At 36.3% G+C, this 19,972-nt stretch overlaps 1 protein-coding gene across 3 annotated transcripts in view; it reads left to right on the forward strand.

Moving 5' to 3' along the window:
• SYCP1 (synaptonemal complex protein 1) overlaps positions 1 to 19,972 on the forward strand; it is a gene marked incomplete at both ends in the record, with an annotated part of 173,016 nt that overhangs the window by 139,421 nt on the left and 13,623 nt on the right. For all 3 annotated transcript variants that reach the window (XM_082615943.1, XM_082615944.1, XM_082615945.1), the window contains 2 exons: positions 14,169 to 14,228; positions 17,672 to 17,851. In XM_082615943.1, the coding sequence (XP_082472069.1) occupies positions 14,169 to 14,228; positions 17,672 to 17,851 (240 nt within the window). The remainder of the gene's footprint in view (positions 1 to 14,168; positions 14,229 to 17,671; positions 17,852 to 19,972) is intronic.

The raw sequence follows: 19,972 nt of genomic DNA on the forward strand, positions 1-19,972 counted from the left end.
AGTACTATAAATTTCTCTCTCAGTACTGCTTTGGCTGTGTCCCGTATGTCTTGATATGTTGTGTTGTTGTGTTCATTCAGTTCTTTTTTTATTTTTTTTTTACATCTTTATTGGAGTATAATTGCTTTACAAGTGTGTGTTAGTTTCTGATTTATAACAAAGTGAATCACTTATACATATACATACGTTCCCATATCTCTTCCCTCTTGTGTCTCCCTCCCTCCCACCCTCCCTATCCTACCCCTCTAGGTGGTCACAAAGCACCAAGCTGATCTCCCTGTGCTATGCGGCTGCTTCCCACTAGCTATCTGTTTTACGTTTGGTAGTGTATATATGTCCATGCCACTCTCTCACTTTGTCACAGCTAACACTTCCCCCTCCCTATATCCTCAAGTCCCTTCTCTAGTAGGTCTGAGTCTTTATTCCCGTCTTACCCCTAGGTTCTTCATGACCTTTTTTTTTTCTTAGATTCCATATATATGTGTTAGCATACGGTATTTGTCTTTCTCTTTCTGACTTACTTCACTCTGTATGACACACTCTAGGTCCATCCACCTCACTACAAATAACTCAATTTCATTTCTTTTTATGGCTGAGTAATATTCCATTGTATATATGTGCCACATCTTCTTTATCCATTCATCTGATAACGGACATTTAGGTTGTTTTCATCTCCTGGCTATTGTAAATAGAGCTGCAATGAACATTTTGGTACATGACTCTTTTTGAATTATGGTTTTCTCAGGGTATATGCCCAGTAGTGGGATTGCTGGGTCATATGGTAGTTCTGTTTGTAGTTTTTTAAGGAACCTCCATACTGTTCTCCATAGTGGCTGTACCAATTCACATTCCCACCAGCAGTGCAAGAGTGTTCCCTTTTGTCCACACCCTCTCCAGCATTTACTGTTTGTAGATTTTTTGATGATGGCCATTCTGACTGGTGTGAGATGATATCTTATTATAGTTTTGATTTGCATTTCTCTAATGATTAATGATGTTGAGCATTCTTTCATGTGTTTGTTGGCAATCTGTATATCTTCTTTGGAGAAATGTCTATTTAGGTCTTCTGCCCATTTTTGGATTGGGCTGTTTGTTTTTTTGTTATTGAACTGCATGAGCTGCCTATAAATTTTGGAGATTAATCCTTTGTCAGTTGCTTCATTTGAAAATATTTTCTCCCATTCTGAGGGTTGTCTTTTGGTCTTGTTTATGGTTTCCTTTGCTGTGCAAAAGCATTGAAGTTTCATCAGGTCCCATTTGTTTATTTTTTTTTATTTCCATTTCTCTAGGAGGTGGGTCAAAAGGATCTTGCTGTGATTTATGTCATAGAGTGTTCTGCCTATGTTTTCCTCTAAGAGTTTGATAGTTTCTGGCCTTACATTTAGGTCTTCAATCCATTTTGAGGTTATTTTTGTGTATGGTGTTAGGGAGTGTTCTAATTTCATTGTTTTATGTGTAGCTGTCCAGTTTTCCCAGCACCACTTATTGAAGAGGCTGTCTTTTCTCCATTGTATATTCTTGCCTCCTTTATCAAAAATAAGGTGACCATATGTGCATGGGTTTATCTCTGGGCTTTCTATCCTGTTCCATTGATCTATATTTCTGTTTTTGTGCCAGTACCATACTGTCTTGATTACTGTAGCTTTTTTGTATAGTCTGAAGTCAGGGAGCCTGATTCTTCCAGCTCCGTTTCTCATTCTCAAGATTGCTTTGGCTATTCGGGGTCTTTTGTGTTTCCATACAAATTGTGAATTTTTTTGTTCTAGTTCTGTGAAAAATGCCAGTGGTAGTTTGATAGGGATTGCATTGAATCTGTAGATTGCTTTGGGTAGTAGAGTCATTTTCACAATGTTGATTCTTCCAATCCAAGAACATGGTATATCTCCCCATCTATTTGTATCACCCTTAATTTCTTTCATCAGTGTCTTATAATTTTCTGCATACAGGTCTTTTGTCTCCTTAGGTAGGTTTATTCCTAGATATTTTATTCTTTTTGTTGCAGTGGTAAATGGGAGTGTTTTCTTGATTTCACTTTCAGATTTTTCATCATTAGTGTATAGGAATGCCAGAGATTTCTGTGCAGTAATTTTGTATCCTGCTACTTTACCAAATTCATTGATTAGCTCTAGTAGTTTTCTGGTAGCATCTTTAGGATTCTCTATGTATAGTATCATGTCATCTGCAAAGAGTGACAGCTTTACTTCTTCTTTTCCGATTTTCATTCCTTTTATTTCTTTTTCTTCTCTGATTGCTGTGGCTAAAACTTCCAAAACTATGTTGAATAAGAGTGGTGAGAGTGGGCAACCTTGTCTTGTTCCTGATCTTAGTGGGAATGGTTTCAGTTTTTCACCATTGACGATGATGTTGGCTGTGGGTTTGTCATATATGGCCTTTATTGTGTTGAGGAAAGTTCCTTCTATGCCTACTTTCTCCAGGGTTTTTATCATAAATGGGTGTTGAATTTTGTCAAAAGCTTTCTCTGCATCTATTGAGTCGATCATATGGTTTTTCTCCTTCAGTTTGTTAATATGGTGTATCACGTTGATTGATTTGCATATATTGAAGAATCCTTGCATTCCTGGAATAAACCCCACTTGATCATGGTGTATGATCCTTTTAATGTGCTGTTGGATTCTGTTTGCTTGTATTTTGTTGAGGATTTTTGCATCTATGTTCATCAGTGATATTGGCCTGTAGTTTTCTTTCTTTGTGACTTCCTTGTCTGGTTTTGGCATCAGGGTGGTGGTGTCCTCGTAGAATGAGTTTGGGAGTGTTCCTCCCTCTGCTATATTTTGGAAGAGTTTGAAAAGGATAGGTGTTAGCTCTTGTCTAAATGTTTGGTAGAATTCGCCTGTGAAGCCATCTGGTCCTGGGCTTTTGTTTGTTGGAAGATTTTTAATCACAGTTTCAATTTCAGTGCTTGTGATTGGTCTGTTCATATTTTCTATTTCTTCCTGATTCAGTCTTGGCAGGTTGTGCATTTCTAAGAATTTGTCCATTTCTTCCTAGTTGTCCATTTTATTGGCATAGAGTTTCTTGTAGCAATCTCTCATGGTCTTTTGTATTTCTGCAGTGTCAGTTGTTACTTCTCCTTTTTCATTTCTAATTCTGTTGATTTGAGTCTTCTCCCTTTTTTCTTGATGAGTCTGCCTAATGGTTTATCAATTTTGTTTATCTTCTCAAAGAACCAGCTTTTAGTTTTATTGATCTTTGCTATCGTTTCCTTCATTTCTTTTTCATTTATTTTTGATCTGATCTTTATGATTTCTTTCCTTCTGCTAACTTTGAGGTTTTCTTGTTCTTCTTTCTCTAATTGCTTTAGGTGCAAGGTTAGGTTGTTTATTTGAGATGATTCCTGTTTCTTAACGTAAGATTGTATTGCTATAAACTTCCCTCTTAGAACTGCTTTTGCTGTATCCCGAAGCTTTTGGGTTGTCGTGTCTCCATTGTCATTTGTTTCTAGGTATTTTTTGATTTCCTCTTTGATTTCTTCAGTGATCACTTCGTTATTAAGTAGTGTTGTTTAGCCTCCATGTGTTTGTATTTTTTATGGATCTTTTCCTGTAATTGATATCTAGTCTCATAGCTTTGTGGTCGGAAGAGATACTTGATACAATTTTAATTTTCTTGAATTTTCCAAGGCTTGATTTGTGACCCAAGATATGATCTATCCTGGAGAATGTTCTGTGAGCACTTGAGAAAAATGTGTATTCTGTTGTTTTTGGATGGAATGTCCTATAAATATCAATTAAGTCCATCTTGTTTAATGTATCATTTAAAGCTTGTGTTTCCATATTTATTTTCATTTTGGATGATCTGTCCATTGGTGAAAGTGGGGTGTTAAAGTCCCCTACTATGAATGTTACTGTCGATTTCCCCTTTTATGGCTGTTAGTATTTGCCTTATGTATTGAGGTGTTCCTATGTTGGGTGAATAAATATTTACAGTTGTTATATCTTCTTCTTGGATCGATCCCTTGATTATTATTTAGTGTCCTTCTTTGTCTCTTGTAATAGTCTTTATTTTAAAGTCTATTTTGTCTGATATGAGAATTGCTACTTCAGCTTTCTTTTGGTTTCCATTTGAATTGAATACCTTTTTCCATCCCCTCACTTTCAGTCTGTATGTGTCCCTAGGTCTGAAGTGGGTGTCTTGTAGACAGCATATATATGGGTCTTATTTTTGTATCCATTCAGCCAGTCTGTGTCTTTTGGTGGGAGCATTTAATCCATTTACATTTAACGTAATTATCGATATGTATCTTCCAATTCCCATTTTCTTAATTGTTTTGGGTTTGTTATTGTAGGTGTTTTCCTTCTCTTGTGTTTCTTGCCTAGAGAAGTTCCTTTAGCATTTGTTGTAGAGCTGGTTTGGTGGTGCTGAACTCTCTCAGCTTTTGCTTGTCTGTAAAGGTTTTAATTTCTCCATCAAATCTGAATGAGATGCTTGCTAGGTAGAGTAATCTTGGTTGTAGGTTTTTCTCCTTCATCACTTTAAATGTCTCGTGCCACTCCTTTCTGGCTTGCAGAGTTTCTGCTGAGAGATCAGCTGTTAACCTGATGGAGATTCCCTTGTGTGTTATTTGTTGTTTTTCCCTTGGTGCTTTTAATATGTTTTCTTTGTATTTAATTTTTGATAGTTTGATTAATACGTGTCTTGGCGTGTTTCTCCTTGGATTTATCCTGTATGGGACTCTCTGTGCTTCCTGGACTTGATTAACTATTTCCTTTCCCATATTAGGGAAGTTTTCAACTATAATCTCTTCAAATATTTTCTCAGTCCCTTTCTTTTTCTCTTCCTCTTCTGGAACCCCTATAATTCGAATGTTGGTGCATTTAATGTTGTCCCAGAGGTCTCCGAGACTCTTCTTTTCATTCTTTTTTCTTTATTCTGCCCTGTAGTAGTTATTTCCACTATTTTATCTTCCAGGTCACTTATCCGTTCTTCTGCCTCAGTTATTCTGCTATTGATCCCTTCTAGGGTATTTTTAAGTTCATTTGTTGTGTTGTTCATTGTTGCTTGTTTCATCTTTAGTTTTTCTAGGTCCTTGTTAACTGTTTCTTGCATTTTGTCTATTCTATTTCCAAGATTTTTGATCGTCTTTAGTATCATTTTTCTGAATTCTTTTTCAGGTAGACTGCCTATTTCCTCTTCATTTGTTAGGTCTGGTGGGTTTTTATCTTGCTCCTTCTCCTGCTGTGTGTTTTTCTGTCTTCTCATTTTGCTCATGTTACTGTGTTTGGGGTCTCCTTTTTGCAGCCTGCAGGTTCGTAGTTCCCGTTGTTTTTGGTGTCTGTCCCCAGTGGCTAAAGTTGGTTCAGTGGGTGTGTAGGCTTCCTGGTGGAGGGGACTAGTGCCTGTGTTCTGGTGGATGAGGCTGGATCTTGTCTTTCTGGTGGGCAGGTCCACGTCTGGTGGTGTGTTTTGGGGTGTCTGTGGCCTTATTATTATTTTAGGCAGCCTCTCTGCTAATGGGTGGGGTTGTGTTCCTGTCTTGCTAGTTGTTTGGCATAGGGTGTCTAGCACTGTAGCTTGGTGGTCGTTGAGTGAAGCTGGGTGTTGGTGTTGAGATGGAGATCTCTGGGAGATTTTCACCATTTGATGTTACGTGGAGCTGGGAGGTCTCTTGTGGACCAGTGTCCTGAAGTTGGCTCTCCCACCTCAGAGGCAGAGCACTGACTCCTGGCTGCAGCACCAAGAGCCTTTCATCCACACGGCTCAGAATAAAAGGGAGAAAAAGAAGAAAAAGAAAAAGAAAGAAAGAAAGGAAGGAAGGAAGGAAGGAAAGGAGAAAGAAAGAGAAAGAAAGAAAGAGAAAGAAAGAAGATAAAAGAAAATAAAGTTATTAAAATAAAAAATAATTATTAAGAAAAAAAATTTTTTAAGTAAAAAAAAAAACAAAAACGGATGGTCTAGGACAAATGGTGAAAGCAAAGCTATACATAATCTCACACAGAAGCATACACATACACACTCACAAAAAGAGGAAAAGGGGAAAAAATAATAAATCTTCACTCAGACAGGACGTGGTTAAAGGAGCAGCTGATTCGGAGGCTTTGGCTCACTCAGGCCAGGGGAAGGGAGCGGCACGGAGTGTGCGGCGAGCCTGCAGCGGCAGAGGCTGGCAGGACGTTTCAGCCGCCTGAGGAGCACCATGCGTTCTCCTGGGGAAGTTGTCCCTGGATCACGGGACCCTGACAGTGGTGGGCTGCACAGGCTCCCAGGAGGGGAGGTGTGGATAGTGACCTGTGCTCGCACACAGGCTTCTTGGTGGCTGCAGCAGCGGCCTTAGTGTCTCATGACTGTCTCTGGGGTCTCGTGCTCTCGCGCCCATCTCTGGAGCTCCTTTAAGCAGCGCTGTTAATCCCCTCTCTTCGCGCACCAGGAAACAGAGGGAAGAAGAAGTCTCTTGCCTCTTCGGCAGGTCCAGAGTTTTCCCCGGACTCCCTCCCAGCTAGCCGTGGTGCACTAACCCCTTCAGGCTGTGTTCACGCTGCCAGTCCTCTCTCTGCGATCCGACCGAAGCCCGAGCCTCAGCTCCCAGCCTCCGCCCCGCTGGCGGATGAGCAGACAAGCCTCTTGGGCTGGTGAGTGCAGGTCGGCACCGATCCTCTGTGCGGGAATCTCTCTGCTTTGCCCTCCGCACCGCTGTTGCTCCGCTCTCCTCCATGGCTCCGAAGCTTCCCCCCTCCACCACCCGCAGTCTCCACCCACGAAGGGGCTTCCTAGTGTGTGGAAACCTTTCCTTCTTCACAGCTCCCTCCCACTGGTGCAGGTCCCGTCCCGTCCCTATTCTTTTGTCTCTGTTTATTCTTTTTTCTTTTGCCCTACCCAGGTACATGGGGAGTTTCTTGCCTTTTGGGAGGTCTGAGGAGTTCTGCCAGCGTTCAGTAGGTGTTCTCTAGGAGTTGTTCCACGTGTAGATGTATTTCTGATGTATCTGTGGGGAGGAAGGTGATCTCCGCGTCTTACTCTTCCGCCATCTTCCCGCTCTCCCCATTCAGTTCTTATAATTTTATTTTTCTTTGAGACTTCTTCTTTGACCCATTGATTAATTAAAAGTTTGTTTTCAAATTTTCATGTGTTCAAAGATTTTCCTGTTGTCTCTCTGTTACTGATTTCTAGTTTGATTCCATTATGGTCAGAGAATACAATTTTTATGATTTCTGTATTTGTCTACGGAATACTATAACAAAAATACCATAGATTGAATGGCTTAAACAACAAATATTATTTCTCACAGTTCTGGATGCTGTAAGTCTGAGATCAGAGTGCCAGCGTGGTAAAGTTCTGGTCAGGGCCCATTTCCTGGCTTGAAGACAGTTACTTTCTAGCTATGTCCTCACATGGCTGAAAGAGAACGCTGGTCTCTTCAACTCTTTATAAGGGTACCAGTCCCATCATGAGGGCTTCACCGCTCTGACCTCATCCAAACCCCATTACTTCTCAAAGGCCCTACCTTCAAACCACATTCCACACTGGGTGTTAAGGCCTTGATATATAAATTTTGGGGGGATACAAACATTTAGTCCATAGCAGTTTTATTCTTTTAAATTTGTTGAGGTTCACTTTATGGCCCAGAATATGGTCTGTCTTGGTGAATGATCTATAAGTGCTTGAAACAAATGTTTCAAGCTATTGTTATGCTATTGTTGGTGGAGTGTACTATAAATGTCAATTAAACCTAATTAGTTAGTTGTGTTGTTCAGGTTTTATATATTTTGGCTGATTTTCTGCTTAGTAATTCTATCAGTAGCTGAAAGAGGGGTGTTAAAGTCCCCAACTTTGTCTGTTTCCCTGCTCAGCTCTGAAAGTTTTTTAAAACAGTTTCACTGACATATAATTTATGTACTATATAATCATCCATTTAAAGTGTACAATTCAGTTGTTTTTAAATATATTGACAGTTACTGACAGTTGTGCAACCATCACTGCTACATAGTTTTAGAATATATGTATCAACCCCCCAGCAGCAATTATACCTCCCCCTTGGCTCCCATCAACAAATTCACTAGCTCTAGTCAATCAATGATCTACTTTCTGTTTCTATAAGATTTGCCTCTTCTGGATATTTCACTTAAATGAAATCATGTAATATATGGTCTTGTTTCACTGAGCATAATGTCTTCAAGGTCCAACCATGTCCTAGCATATATCAGTACTTCATTCCTTTTTATTGCTGAATAATATTTTGTTATATGGGTATACTGTTTTATTTATCCATTTATCAATTGATGGAAATTTAGGTTGTTTCCATTTTGACTATTATGAATAATGCTGTTAAGAATATTTGTGTACAAGTTTTGTGAGGATATATGTTTTCATTTCTCTTGATTATATATGTAGGAGTAGAATTGCTAGGTAATATGGTGTCTCTATGTTTCATATTTTAAGATACTGCCCAACTGTTCTCTAAACCAACTGTACCATTTTGGATTCCCACTAGCAGTGCATGAAGGTCTCAATTTTTCCACAACCTCACCAGTACTTGTTGTTGTCTTTTTTTGATATAATCATCCCGGTGGGTGTGGCATGGTAAATCATTTTTGTTTTGATTTGTATTTCTTTTTTCTTTTTTTTAGATGTTAGGGGTAGGAGTTTTTATTTATTTATTTATTTATTTTGGCCGTGTTGCATCTTCGTTTCTGTGCGAGGGCTTTCTCTAGTTGTGGCAAGCGGGGGCCACTCTTCATCGCGGTGCGGGGGCCTCTCACTATCGCGGCCTCTCGTCGCGGAGCACAGGCTCCAGACGCGCAGGCTCAGCAGTCATGGCTCATGGGTCTAGTTGCTCCGCGGCATGTGGGATCCTCCCAGACCAGAGCTCAAACCCGTGTCCCCTGCATTAGCAGGCAGACTCCCAACCACTGCGCCACCAGGGAAACCCCTGATTTGTATTTCTTTAATGCCTAATGATGTTGATCATCTTTTCACGTGCTCTTGGCCATTTGTATTTCTTTTTTGGAGAAATATCTATTCAGATACTTTGCCTATTTTAAAATTAGGTTAGTTATTTTTTTAGTATTGAGTTTTAAGAGTTCTTTATATATTCTAGATACAAGTCCCTTATCTGATATAAGATTTTTAAACATTTTCTCCCATTCTTTGAATTGTCTTTTCAGTTTCTTGATGGTATCATTTGTAGCACAAAGTCTTTAATTTTGATGAAATTCAATTTCAATTCTTGGGAGAAATCCTACTTTGTCATGACATATAATCTTCTTCGTATTCTGCTAGATTTGGTTTGCTAGTATTTTGTTGAGGAATTTTTGCACCTAGATTCATAACAAAAATTGGTCTGTAGTTTTTTTGTGATGATTTTTTTCCTTAGGCTTCACATCTTTTTTTTTTTTTTTTTTTTGAGGTATGTGGACCTCTCACTGTTGTGGCCTTTTCCGTTGCAGAGCACAGGCTCTGGATGTGCAGGCTCAGCGGCCATGGCTCACGGGCCCAACCGCTCCACGGCATGTGGGATCTTCCTGTACCAGGGCACTAACCTGTGTCCCCTGAATCAGCAGGTGGACTCTCAACCACTGCGCCACCAGGGAAGCCCAGGCTTCACATCTTTTAACCAACTCAGGCTGAAGCCCTGGAGCCCATTGTCTATCCAACAGGATAAGCTATGGTTATTCATTTTTGCCATTTTTCCAATCTCTCTTCCAAGCTGTATTTCCTCACTCACCAAATTTTATGAGGGAAAAGATAAGAATATCATGATTTGGTATACCCCACTTACAAGGTGATGAGAGGTGGACCCAGGGATAAGGACAATATTCACATGGTTTTTCAACGAATCTCATATTTTCTCTGTTTTCTGCTCCTTCAGGGGAATCTTTTCTTCTTTTTTACATTTTGTCTTTTGACTTTATTTCTAATATGTTCTATTTATTGGCAAGGATAATTAGTTCTGTACGGGTATGGTTGTTATGCTTTTTTGTCCAGACTAGAGAGACCAAAATGATAAGGTTTAGTCATTTTTCATGCATTTCCTAGGCTTCTTTTCCTTGGACTGCCTGCTTATCCCCTCAGATTTCTTCTTACAAATTCAGGTATATTAGTGACAGTTCTTCTCATTATTATATGTGTTCACTTTCACCAATACCATGTAAGTAGTGATTAGGTTAGGAGACACATTGAGTCAAATCAGCACAGCTGTACTCTATATCTTTCAAGCTGAACCTTCACTAGAATCAGAGATTATGGCCTGGTATGGTATGTTTTTATTGTTGAATTCATTTTTGCCAGTTCTTGACTACTTACCTTTCCTCCCTCCCTTTATACTTTTTTGTTAGTGTAGGGAGAGGAAGATTTTATAATCTGCCTTCACTCTTCCACCTTTACCAAACAGTTTGATCTACTGTATCAGTTTTTTTTTGACATCTACTTTAACTTTGTTATATATTTTTTCTGTTTGATCAATCATGAGCTGAAAGAAGGAGTTAAGGGTTTATTACTGTTATATTTCTCTTCTTTGTGAGTTCTCAGCCAATTTTGCTTTATATGTTTTGATGAATACTATTCATTATGTAAAATTTTATACTAATTAATTTCCCCTTGGAAACTGTATCTTTCATCTTTGTCCTTTTTGCTTTGAAGCCAGCTTTGCCTGGTATTTATGTTGTGATCCTAACTTTCTTTTTGGACTTGTTTGTCTTATATGTTTTTGTCCATTTCTTATTAACCCTGATGGTGTCTCTAATCTGAGTGTCTCTTTTTCTTTAGTAGCTTATTTTTCCCAATAGTATTTATTGGTATGATTTGTATTTTTAAATTATTCTTGCATTTCTGGAATGAACTCCATTTGGTCATGAAGTATTTTTAATGTGATGCTGGATTCTGTTTGCTAATATTTTTACTTAGTACCTTCATATTGATGTTCATAAGATAGAATGGTTGTAGTTTTACTTTTTTTAATCATGGTAAAATATGTATCATTAAATTTACCATCTGTCTTAACACTTTTTAAGTGTATACAGTTTAACTGTTTTAAGCATATACATATTGTCGTACAATAGATCTCTAGAACTTTTTAATCTTGCAAAACTGGAAGTCTAAATCCATTAAACACTAATTCCCCTTCCAACCATCTTTTTTCTGCTTCTATGATTTTAACTACCTTTGATACTTCATATGAGTAGAACCATTCAGTATTTGTCTTTCTGTAACTGGATTATTTCAATTAGCATAATGTCTTCAAGGTTCATCCATTTGTAGCATGTGGCAAAGTTTCCTTTTTTTTAAAGCTGTCTAATATTCCATTGCATGTATATACCACATGGATGAATATCCATTCATCTGTGATGGACATTTGGGTTGCTTCCACCTCTTGTCTATTGTGATTAATGTTGTAATTAATGAACATGGGTGTGCAAATGTCTCTTGGAGATCCTGGTCTGAATTCTTTTGGATATATACCCAAAAGTGGGATTCCTGGCTCATATGGTAATTCTATTATTAATTTTTGAGGAACCACCATACAGTCTTCTGTAGCAACTGTACCATTTTACATTTCCGCCAATAGTGTGCAAGGGTTCCGATTTCTCTGCATCCTTGCCAACAAACACTTATTTTCTATTATTTTGATAGTGGTCATCCTCCTAAGGAGTGTGAGTGATAGCTCATTGTAGTTTTGATTTGCATTTCTCTTATAATTAGTGATGTTGGGCATCTTTTCATACGCTTGTTGGCCATTTGTATATCCTCTTTGGAGAATCGTCTATTCATGTCCTTTGCCCATTTAAAAATTATTTGGTTTTTTTTTTGGTTGAGTTGTGTGAGTTCCTTACATATTCTGGATATTAACCCTTATCAATATGATATATATTTTAATCATGCTTTTGTCATTTTATTTTATATTACATATTAATATTTATTTTATTGTCTTTTTCTCTAAATTTTATGTGTGTGTATTTTTGGTTGATTTGGGAGGTGTATATAGTTTTTTAAATTATTTTACTCGTTACCTTTATATTTTTAAACGGTATATCTAATACTTTCTCCTACTGCCTATTCTTTTGTGTATACAATTTTTATGTTTTATTATTTTACATTATCAGGATTAATAAAAACACATATTCTGTTCTGTAATCACAATTCCATTATTTAAGTCGAGCTCATGTTTTGTATGAAACTTTTTCTTAGTTTCCAATTTTGATCCTAGTCAATATGCCAATCCCGATTTTGACCTATTTTACATACCAGTTGGTATGAAGAAATTGTTACTGAATGACAGTCTTAGCTTCCACTTAAAATAGGTTGGCTTTGTGAGACTGTACTAAATCACCTTTCCTATATCTTTCATCTCTTGATGGTGCCTTAATCTCTGCCTAGTGAGATGTGGTATTTTGTATATTTGTTTACATTCTTGATATGGAAGGAGAGTTCTAAAGTCTTCCAATTGGTCCTTCCAAATATAAAAATCTCTCACTCTGTAGTCAGAACGAATATGGGGATTTTGCCACTTATTGAGTTTATCTATTCAGCTGTATACTCAGGATCTAAAGAAGTGACCACAGGATAGGTTTATGGTTCCATGGGCTCACCATGAGGTGGACTTGGATTAAGTGCTATTTATCACTTGACCCCAGTACACCTGCGTTCAAACTAGTGAAAAAATAATAACGTTATGGGTTACAAGAATTGGTGTTAGCTAATAGTCAATAATGTCCAATTACCCATAAGTCTTAGTATTTCTCTCAGTGCACATGGTAGTAGGAAGGATTCAGTATGGATTTGTGATATTATTGCAAAATCCTTCCACAATAGTACCAGGCTTTTGTTTAATTTAGAGGGTTCTAGTTTTGTAAATTTATTCAGGTCTGAAATTTGGGCACAGGGCTATCATATTTTACTCCTGTGCCTCAAGTCAGTCCTCTCTTTGCCAGACCATATTACAGGCATTTTTTAGTTACTCAGATTAAATAGGTACCTTAGTGGACTGCCTATCACTTTGGTCTTAGGGAACTCATGATTAATTAGACACTACCAAAGATACACCTTTGTATATGAGCTAATTCACACCTTGGAAACCCATGTTGTATTAGAACAGACTGTACAAAGGTCTCTGGAGAAGCAAAAGTCAGAGTTGTAGAGAAGGTGCAGTTTTGGGAGGTGCTTTCTCCCTTCCATCCTCTAGAAGCCAAGATATATATTCTGAGAATCAGTGTAATTTAGCTAGTATAGAGGGTATACTTTATCCTAGAAGACAGCATTTCATCCCCATAGAGTAGACCCCAGTTGTGATAACTGAAGATCAACTATTGGTAGTTGATAGGATGCATAATAAGAGCAGTGACTACTGTTACATCAGCTTATTGCCAGCTTCTTTCATGGTGAAGTGTGTTCTCTGGTTAGGAGCAGCACTTTAGGAGAGATACCATGGTGTACACAGACATTCAGTGAGTGCAGGTATTGGCATAGGCATCATGGGCAGGCAAGGCAAGTTTGCCTAAAGTTGTGCTTATTGAAACTTTTTCTTCTCTGAGGCCTTTAAGGCTCCTTAGAGCTGTAACCATTCTGTTTTCCAGATGATTGTCATATTAAAGGCATTGCACATATTCTTTTCTCTAGGCCAGGGTTAATTTTTCTTTTTTTCCCACTGAATACACATGCCCTAATCTCCAGCAAAATGTATTATTTCCTGGAGTACTAGAGAAATGATGTATTATTTTGTAAGTATTTTGTACTTTTTTTGTACTTTCTTTTTCTCTTTCATACCTGTTTATTTCAAGTTGAAAATTGATTATTCAGTGTCCAACTGAATTGCTTTTCTCCATACACAGAGAAAAAGGGAATTCTGCCTCTAAAGGCTCACAATATTTTGGATCTCTTTGCAGCTCTTTACAGTTAGTTACTTGTATATACCCTTACTTTATAAGATGATCCATCCACTTCATTTTACAAATGAGAAAGCTGAGATTCAGCGTTTTAAAGGACTTACGAGTCCACAGATAACTGCTGGAGACAGATCAGAAATTTTTAAAAAGATAATCAAAATCAAATAACATACCTTTGTAGAAAGGAACTAATTTGTTTTTCTTTTCATTATTTTATAAGATTTAGAAGGCAGTATTCTTTGTTAATACTTCTTAGGAAAGATTTGATAATAGGAACATTAATTTTTTATAATAGTAATTACTTCATTGTATGTACTTGATATTCATTTTTAACAGGCAAACCTCAAAAGAGAGGCAAAAGAAAGCACAGTTACTCTCAAAGAAAAAAAAGACAAGGTAAGAGTTTTATATAACTCTCATAGATTTCTTTATAACCATTTCACTTTCTAACATCTACTTAGTAAATTTTTTTGTTCATAAATGGGAAAATAACATCAAAAATATATCACACAGAAGATGTGGTACATATATACAATGGAATATTAGCCATTAAAGAGAACAAAATAATGCCATTTGCTGGAACTTGGATGGACCTAGAGATTATCATGCTAAGTGAAGTTAAGTCAGACAGAGAAAGACAAATATCATATGATATTTCTTATATGTGGAATCTACAAATGAACTTATCTAAAAAACAGGAATAGAGTTACAGATGTAGAAAATAAACTTATGGTTACCAGGGGGTAAGGATAGGAGAGGGATAAATTGGAAGATTGGGATTGACGTATACCCACTACTATATAAAAATACATAACTAATAAGGACCTATGGTATAGCACAAGGAACTCTATTCAATACTCTGTAATGGCCTATATGGGAAAAGAATCTAAAAAAGACTGGATATATGTATATGTATAACAGATTCACTTTGCTGTACCCCTGAAACTAATACAACATTGTAAGTCAACTATACCCCAATAAAAATTAAATATATATATATCACACAATTTCATTTTCAAAATTGTTTCTATTTATTAATTCAAAAGCATTAGCTAAAAAATTTCAAAGCATTTGTCATTTGGAAATTTAGAGATTTTATTATTTTATAGTTTTTATTATAGCATTAAATTAGGTACTTCTGTGTTTCTTGAGAAATTTCCAACATTGGGGGAAAATATTTCAATTAAAAATTCTAAAGCTCATGTTTAGATTGTGTTTAATTTTGAGGTTTGAGAGGGCTAAATAAATGACATCTTGCTCTCTTAAGTCTAAGCCAACTGAGAAAGGCAGTGAAAATCAACATAATATCTTTATTATTGACAAATAATATTGGACAGTGTGGCTTATATTTGAAGGCAACAGGATTTCTTAATCCTGAAATCCTAAATTAAACAAGTTTATCTACTCTATCACAGGTAGAGCTAGACTGGGACAAGTGTACCTACTTGAATAGCTTGCTCTTGTAAAATGTATGGCATAGAGTAGAATGTGTACTTCTTTTGGTACCCAAGAGGAGGAGTAAGGAAGGGGCTGAACTATGTCCCCCGTTACTCCTTCCATATTCAACAATCCCATTAAGTCATTGCTGTTTCCCTAAGGAAGCAGAGAGAAGTTAAGAATGTACCCTGTACATAGAAGGAAGCATCAGGTATGAGAAAAGGAGGTTATATTCAGCTTCTAATCCAGTTGGTAATATAGAATTATTACAGAAGAGTTTTATTGCAAATTTTAGTTAAAATGATTAAATATTCCTTATACACAGTGATGTAGTCTCCTAAGTCCCCACAGAAGTTGCTTTAACTATAAACTGAATGTAACAGTATATTGTTTGTCTTGTTTGTTTGTATATTGTTTGTATATGTTTGTTTAACATAAGAGTATGTTGTTTGTCTATACCAAACAGCAATGTTCAGTTTTTTTGGTATAGACAGTGCTATAATTTTGTTACATTTGGGTTCAAAGAGAAGAAAGAAAGAAATACTGCACCTGTGAGTGAATATTAGATGCTTCATATGTCCGGACACTGTGATAGACATTTGAAAACATTATATATGGAGAAATTATTGTTATATTAAAATTAGCCAGGAGGGTTAGATATAGTCTAAGCGAAGTGTCTGATGAAGATAATAAATTGGTTAAACTCCAATATTTATTTCTAAATATAGAATGTGTTCATATTATGAAAGTATATATCACATTCTTATGGAGTTGTTTTGATTCATGTATAATTCCAGTAATATATGTCTATTATTTATATATGTTATCAAGTAGATTAGTTAATTCCCTATATTTTGTCTCGGTGTCTAGATATATATATAGCAAATAATGAGAAAATGATAAAAGAAATGAAAAGATTTAATAGGCTTTTGTGTGCTATGCTTTATTCCAACAATATTGAAGTATCACAAGCCTTATATATAATAATCATTAGGTTTATCAAACATTTCTGAGGTTGGGAACGTTACTTCTTCATGCTTCAGTTTTATCACCTAGGGATAATAATAGTACCTTTTTCCTAAAGTTGTTATGAAGATTAAATGAGAATATTATCTCATTTAATGCTTTGTGAAGCATTTAAAATAGTGCTTGGCACATAGGAAATGCCGAATAAATGTTTGTTTAAAAAGAACAACAGAGAAAATCATGAGTGTTCTGTATATATGCATCATTGGAAATGTAATATTCAGAAAAGAATGTAACTTGTAGGAAAGTATATACATTTTCATGATGTATTACAAAGAGGGTTATTTCAGTAGTCTAGAATGCTGGTGCATTTTATTTTAGGCTACCAGGGAAATGTTAGATTCCAAGATATGACCACAGGGTGGTGTAGTTGCTATTCTCCGTCCTTTTGGGTAAGAAAAATTTGTCCATGAAAGCAGTTACATTTTGGAGATTTTGAAGATGACTCCTGATGAGTCCAGAGAGCAGAAGAAAATTTGCTTTCATTAAAACTGTGTTATCAGCTATGATATAGAAATATTTATGGAAAAGGATATAGAAATGCAACTCTGTGGAAAAAATGCTGCCAAAATTCATACCTATTGGAAAAAGGATAATGAAGTGAGATCACTAAAACTGGGCAAGAAACCTTCAAATTACCTTATTTAGCTCCTTTTAAAAAATTTATATTTTATTTTTTAATTGAGGTATAGTTTCCTTACAGTATTATATAAGTTTCAGGTATACAACATAGAGATTCACAATTTTTAAAGGTTATACTCCATTTATAGTTATTATAAAATATAGGGTATATTCTCTGTGCTGTACAATATATCCTTGTAGCTTATTTATTTTATACATAGTAGTTTGTGCCTTCTAATCAGCTACCTTTACCTTGCCCTGAAAATTTTCCTGAAAATTTCTCTAGTTCTTTACTTTCATAATTTTTCTTCTCTATTTTTTTTTTGGAGGGGAATGAAGCTGGTGGATAGGAAAAGCTGATATTTTTATAGATGATAGAGGAAATATGAAAGCATAAAAGAGAATGCCCTTTGGCTGTTAGCTATTGGAATGAACCTCAGATTAAGATTATTTTGCCGCCAGGAATAGAGATTTTTCTCTGGAGAATTCTCAACTTTTGGTCAAATAGGGAGTTGAGATGTCTTACTTGTTTTCATAGCAGCTCTGTGAAGGCAAAGAGGGGCAGATACCATTTTCATCTTAAATGGGAAAATAAAGTGACAAAGAAGATAAGTGAAATTTATTCAAAGTTATCTAATCAATACTAAATTTGGGAGTAAATTCTAGTTTATTTCAGTGATATTTCTTCTAGTTGCTGTACTTTAATTAAAATGACATTTAATGATGACTTTATTCACTTCTGTTGTTCAATATAGAAAACACAGACATCTTTATTGGACACACCTGAAACTAGCTGTTGGAAACTTGATTCTAAAGCAGCTCCTTCACAAAATATATCTGGAAAATTCCCATCAGCTGATTACGGCAAATCAAAAGATATTAGAGACTGTCTGTGGACATCTGCCAAAAATACTTTATCTACACCATTACCAAAGGTTTGTTGCTAAACTTTCTAAGAAAGTAGTAATTTTTTTTAATAAAAAATAAGTCTCTGTTATCACATACCATATATCTGGTATCACACACATAGACATGAAACCATTTTCTTTAAAGTTTCAATTATTTGTTATACCAGCACGAAATGGTTTCATTTTTTTAATCTATCAATGTTCACAACTTAATGACATCTTGGGCAAATTTTATCACTTTCTGGCATTCACCAGTACATAGGTCCCTGATGTACAAAATCTGGTTTTGACTTGCATTTTCCAGTATGACCTCAGTTACCTCCCTTTGCTGTTTACTCCTCATCATCTTGCTGCTGGAGTCTTTTACTTAGCAGTCAGCCCTGTGGAGCAGGTGCCACTAACAAGGTGGCTCATTTCTAGCTAGCTTCGACATGTCCATTTAATCCATGGGGAATTCATTCAACCTTTCAATGCTAAATGGTTGTGCATAATGCTCTACTTCTGACTCCCCCTTTCCCGCTCTCTGCCATCTATCTTTCTCTAATTTCTTTTTCCTTTGCTCAGGCAGACACAAAGACAGATAAACAAATTTTCTGCCTAGGTTTATATCCACTTAGGGAATGAGATGCCAGTCTCCCCTTCTTATAAGGCTGCTTTTTAAAGTTATATCCTCACTTGTCTTGGGAGTCGCGGGGAAGAGTATTTCAACCTGTCTTTACCCCCTAAGTGGAAATTTTGTGCTTTAACCTCCCAGTTTCCTTAAAATAACTTGGAATAAGAGAGGTATTTGGTGATTGTTAGGCCTGTTCTACCAACTTTTAATAAGGCTTAGAGAAGGAGCTGGCCTTAATTATAGGTAGCTTTCTTTAGAATATGTGTTACTGGCACTTTCCCCCAGCTTTGTGCTTTAGTTGACAATTCCAGAGCAAAAGAAAGAGTTCCACTCATATCCTGTTATATATACAATATTATGCACCTCGTGAAATTTATGAAAATTAGTAAAGTACATAGCTTAGCAAGGCTTTTAAAAAAAGATATGTTGTTTTTATTTTATTTTTATTGTATTTTTTAAAAAAGAATAGTTTTTTTTAGCAAGCCTTTTATATAAAATTATTTTGTTTTATTTAGTATTCTGTTATTCAAAATATGAAATGATCTCTGTTGAAGAATGACCTTACTTAAAAAAACTTTTTATTGAAATATATGCAAGAAAAATACACAGATCATAATTATACAACTTGATGAATCTTTACACACCAAACTTAACCTTATTACTAGCACTCAGATTAAAAGAGACTATTACTATCACTTCAGAAGAGTTGATTGTTTCCCCTTCCAGTCACTAGCCCTTCCTCCAAGGCCAACTGCTGTCCCAAATTCTAGTATTAGATGTACCTGTTTTTGCATTTTCTATAATTAGAATCATATTCTTTTTGTTTTGACATTTTCCATTTAACATTATGTTTATGAGATTCATCCACATTGTTGCTTGAAGTTGCTTTATTTTTATTTGGTATTTCATGGTGTGACTGTACCACAGCTTATTTATCTCTTGTAATGTTAATGGACATTTGGTTAGCTTCCAGAGTGGGCTTTTATGAATAGCATTGCTATAAAAATGTATTGCTTGACATGTACGCATCTTGGTTGGGTATGTCCATAGAAGTGAAATCGCTGGGTTACAGGGTTATGCATAATACATTCCATGTTAACAGATACAGCCTGAGCTGTTTTTACTCTGATACAAAATGTGTGTGTGTGTGTGTTTTCCCACATCAGCCAATTCTCCAGTTCTCCAGACACCAACTAGGTGTCCTGAAATTTGATTCAATTCTGACACTGTAGTTAATGTAGTTAATGTAGACCCCACAGGTTAAGGGCTCAGTCCCACAAGGCTTCCATTTTAGACACCGTCCTGGTTTGCCACTTGTACTACTGACCAACTGGCTATAAAATGGGGGTTCCCACAACCCCCTTCTCAGGTTTAATAATTTGCTAGAATGACTCACAGAACTCAGGAAATTACTTTACTTGCTATTACCAGTTTTTATAAAGGATACAATTTGGGAACAGCCAAATAGAAAAAATGCATAGGGCACAAGGTATGGGGAAAGGGGCACAGAAGCTTCCATGCCTCTCCGGGAGTGC

This window comes from Mesoplodon mirus (genome assembly GCF_964341445.2).
Source record: "Mesoplodon mirus genome assembly, chromosome: 3".
Taxonomy (NCBI): domain Eukaryota; kingdom Metazoa; phylum Chordata; class Mammalia; order Artiodactyla; family Ziphiidae; genus Mesoplodon; species Mesoplodon mirus.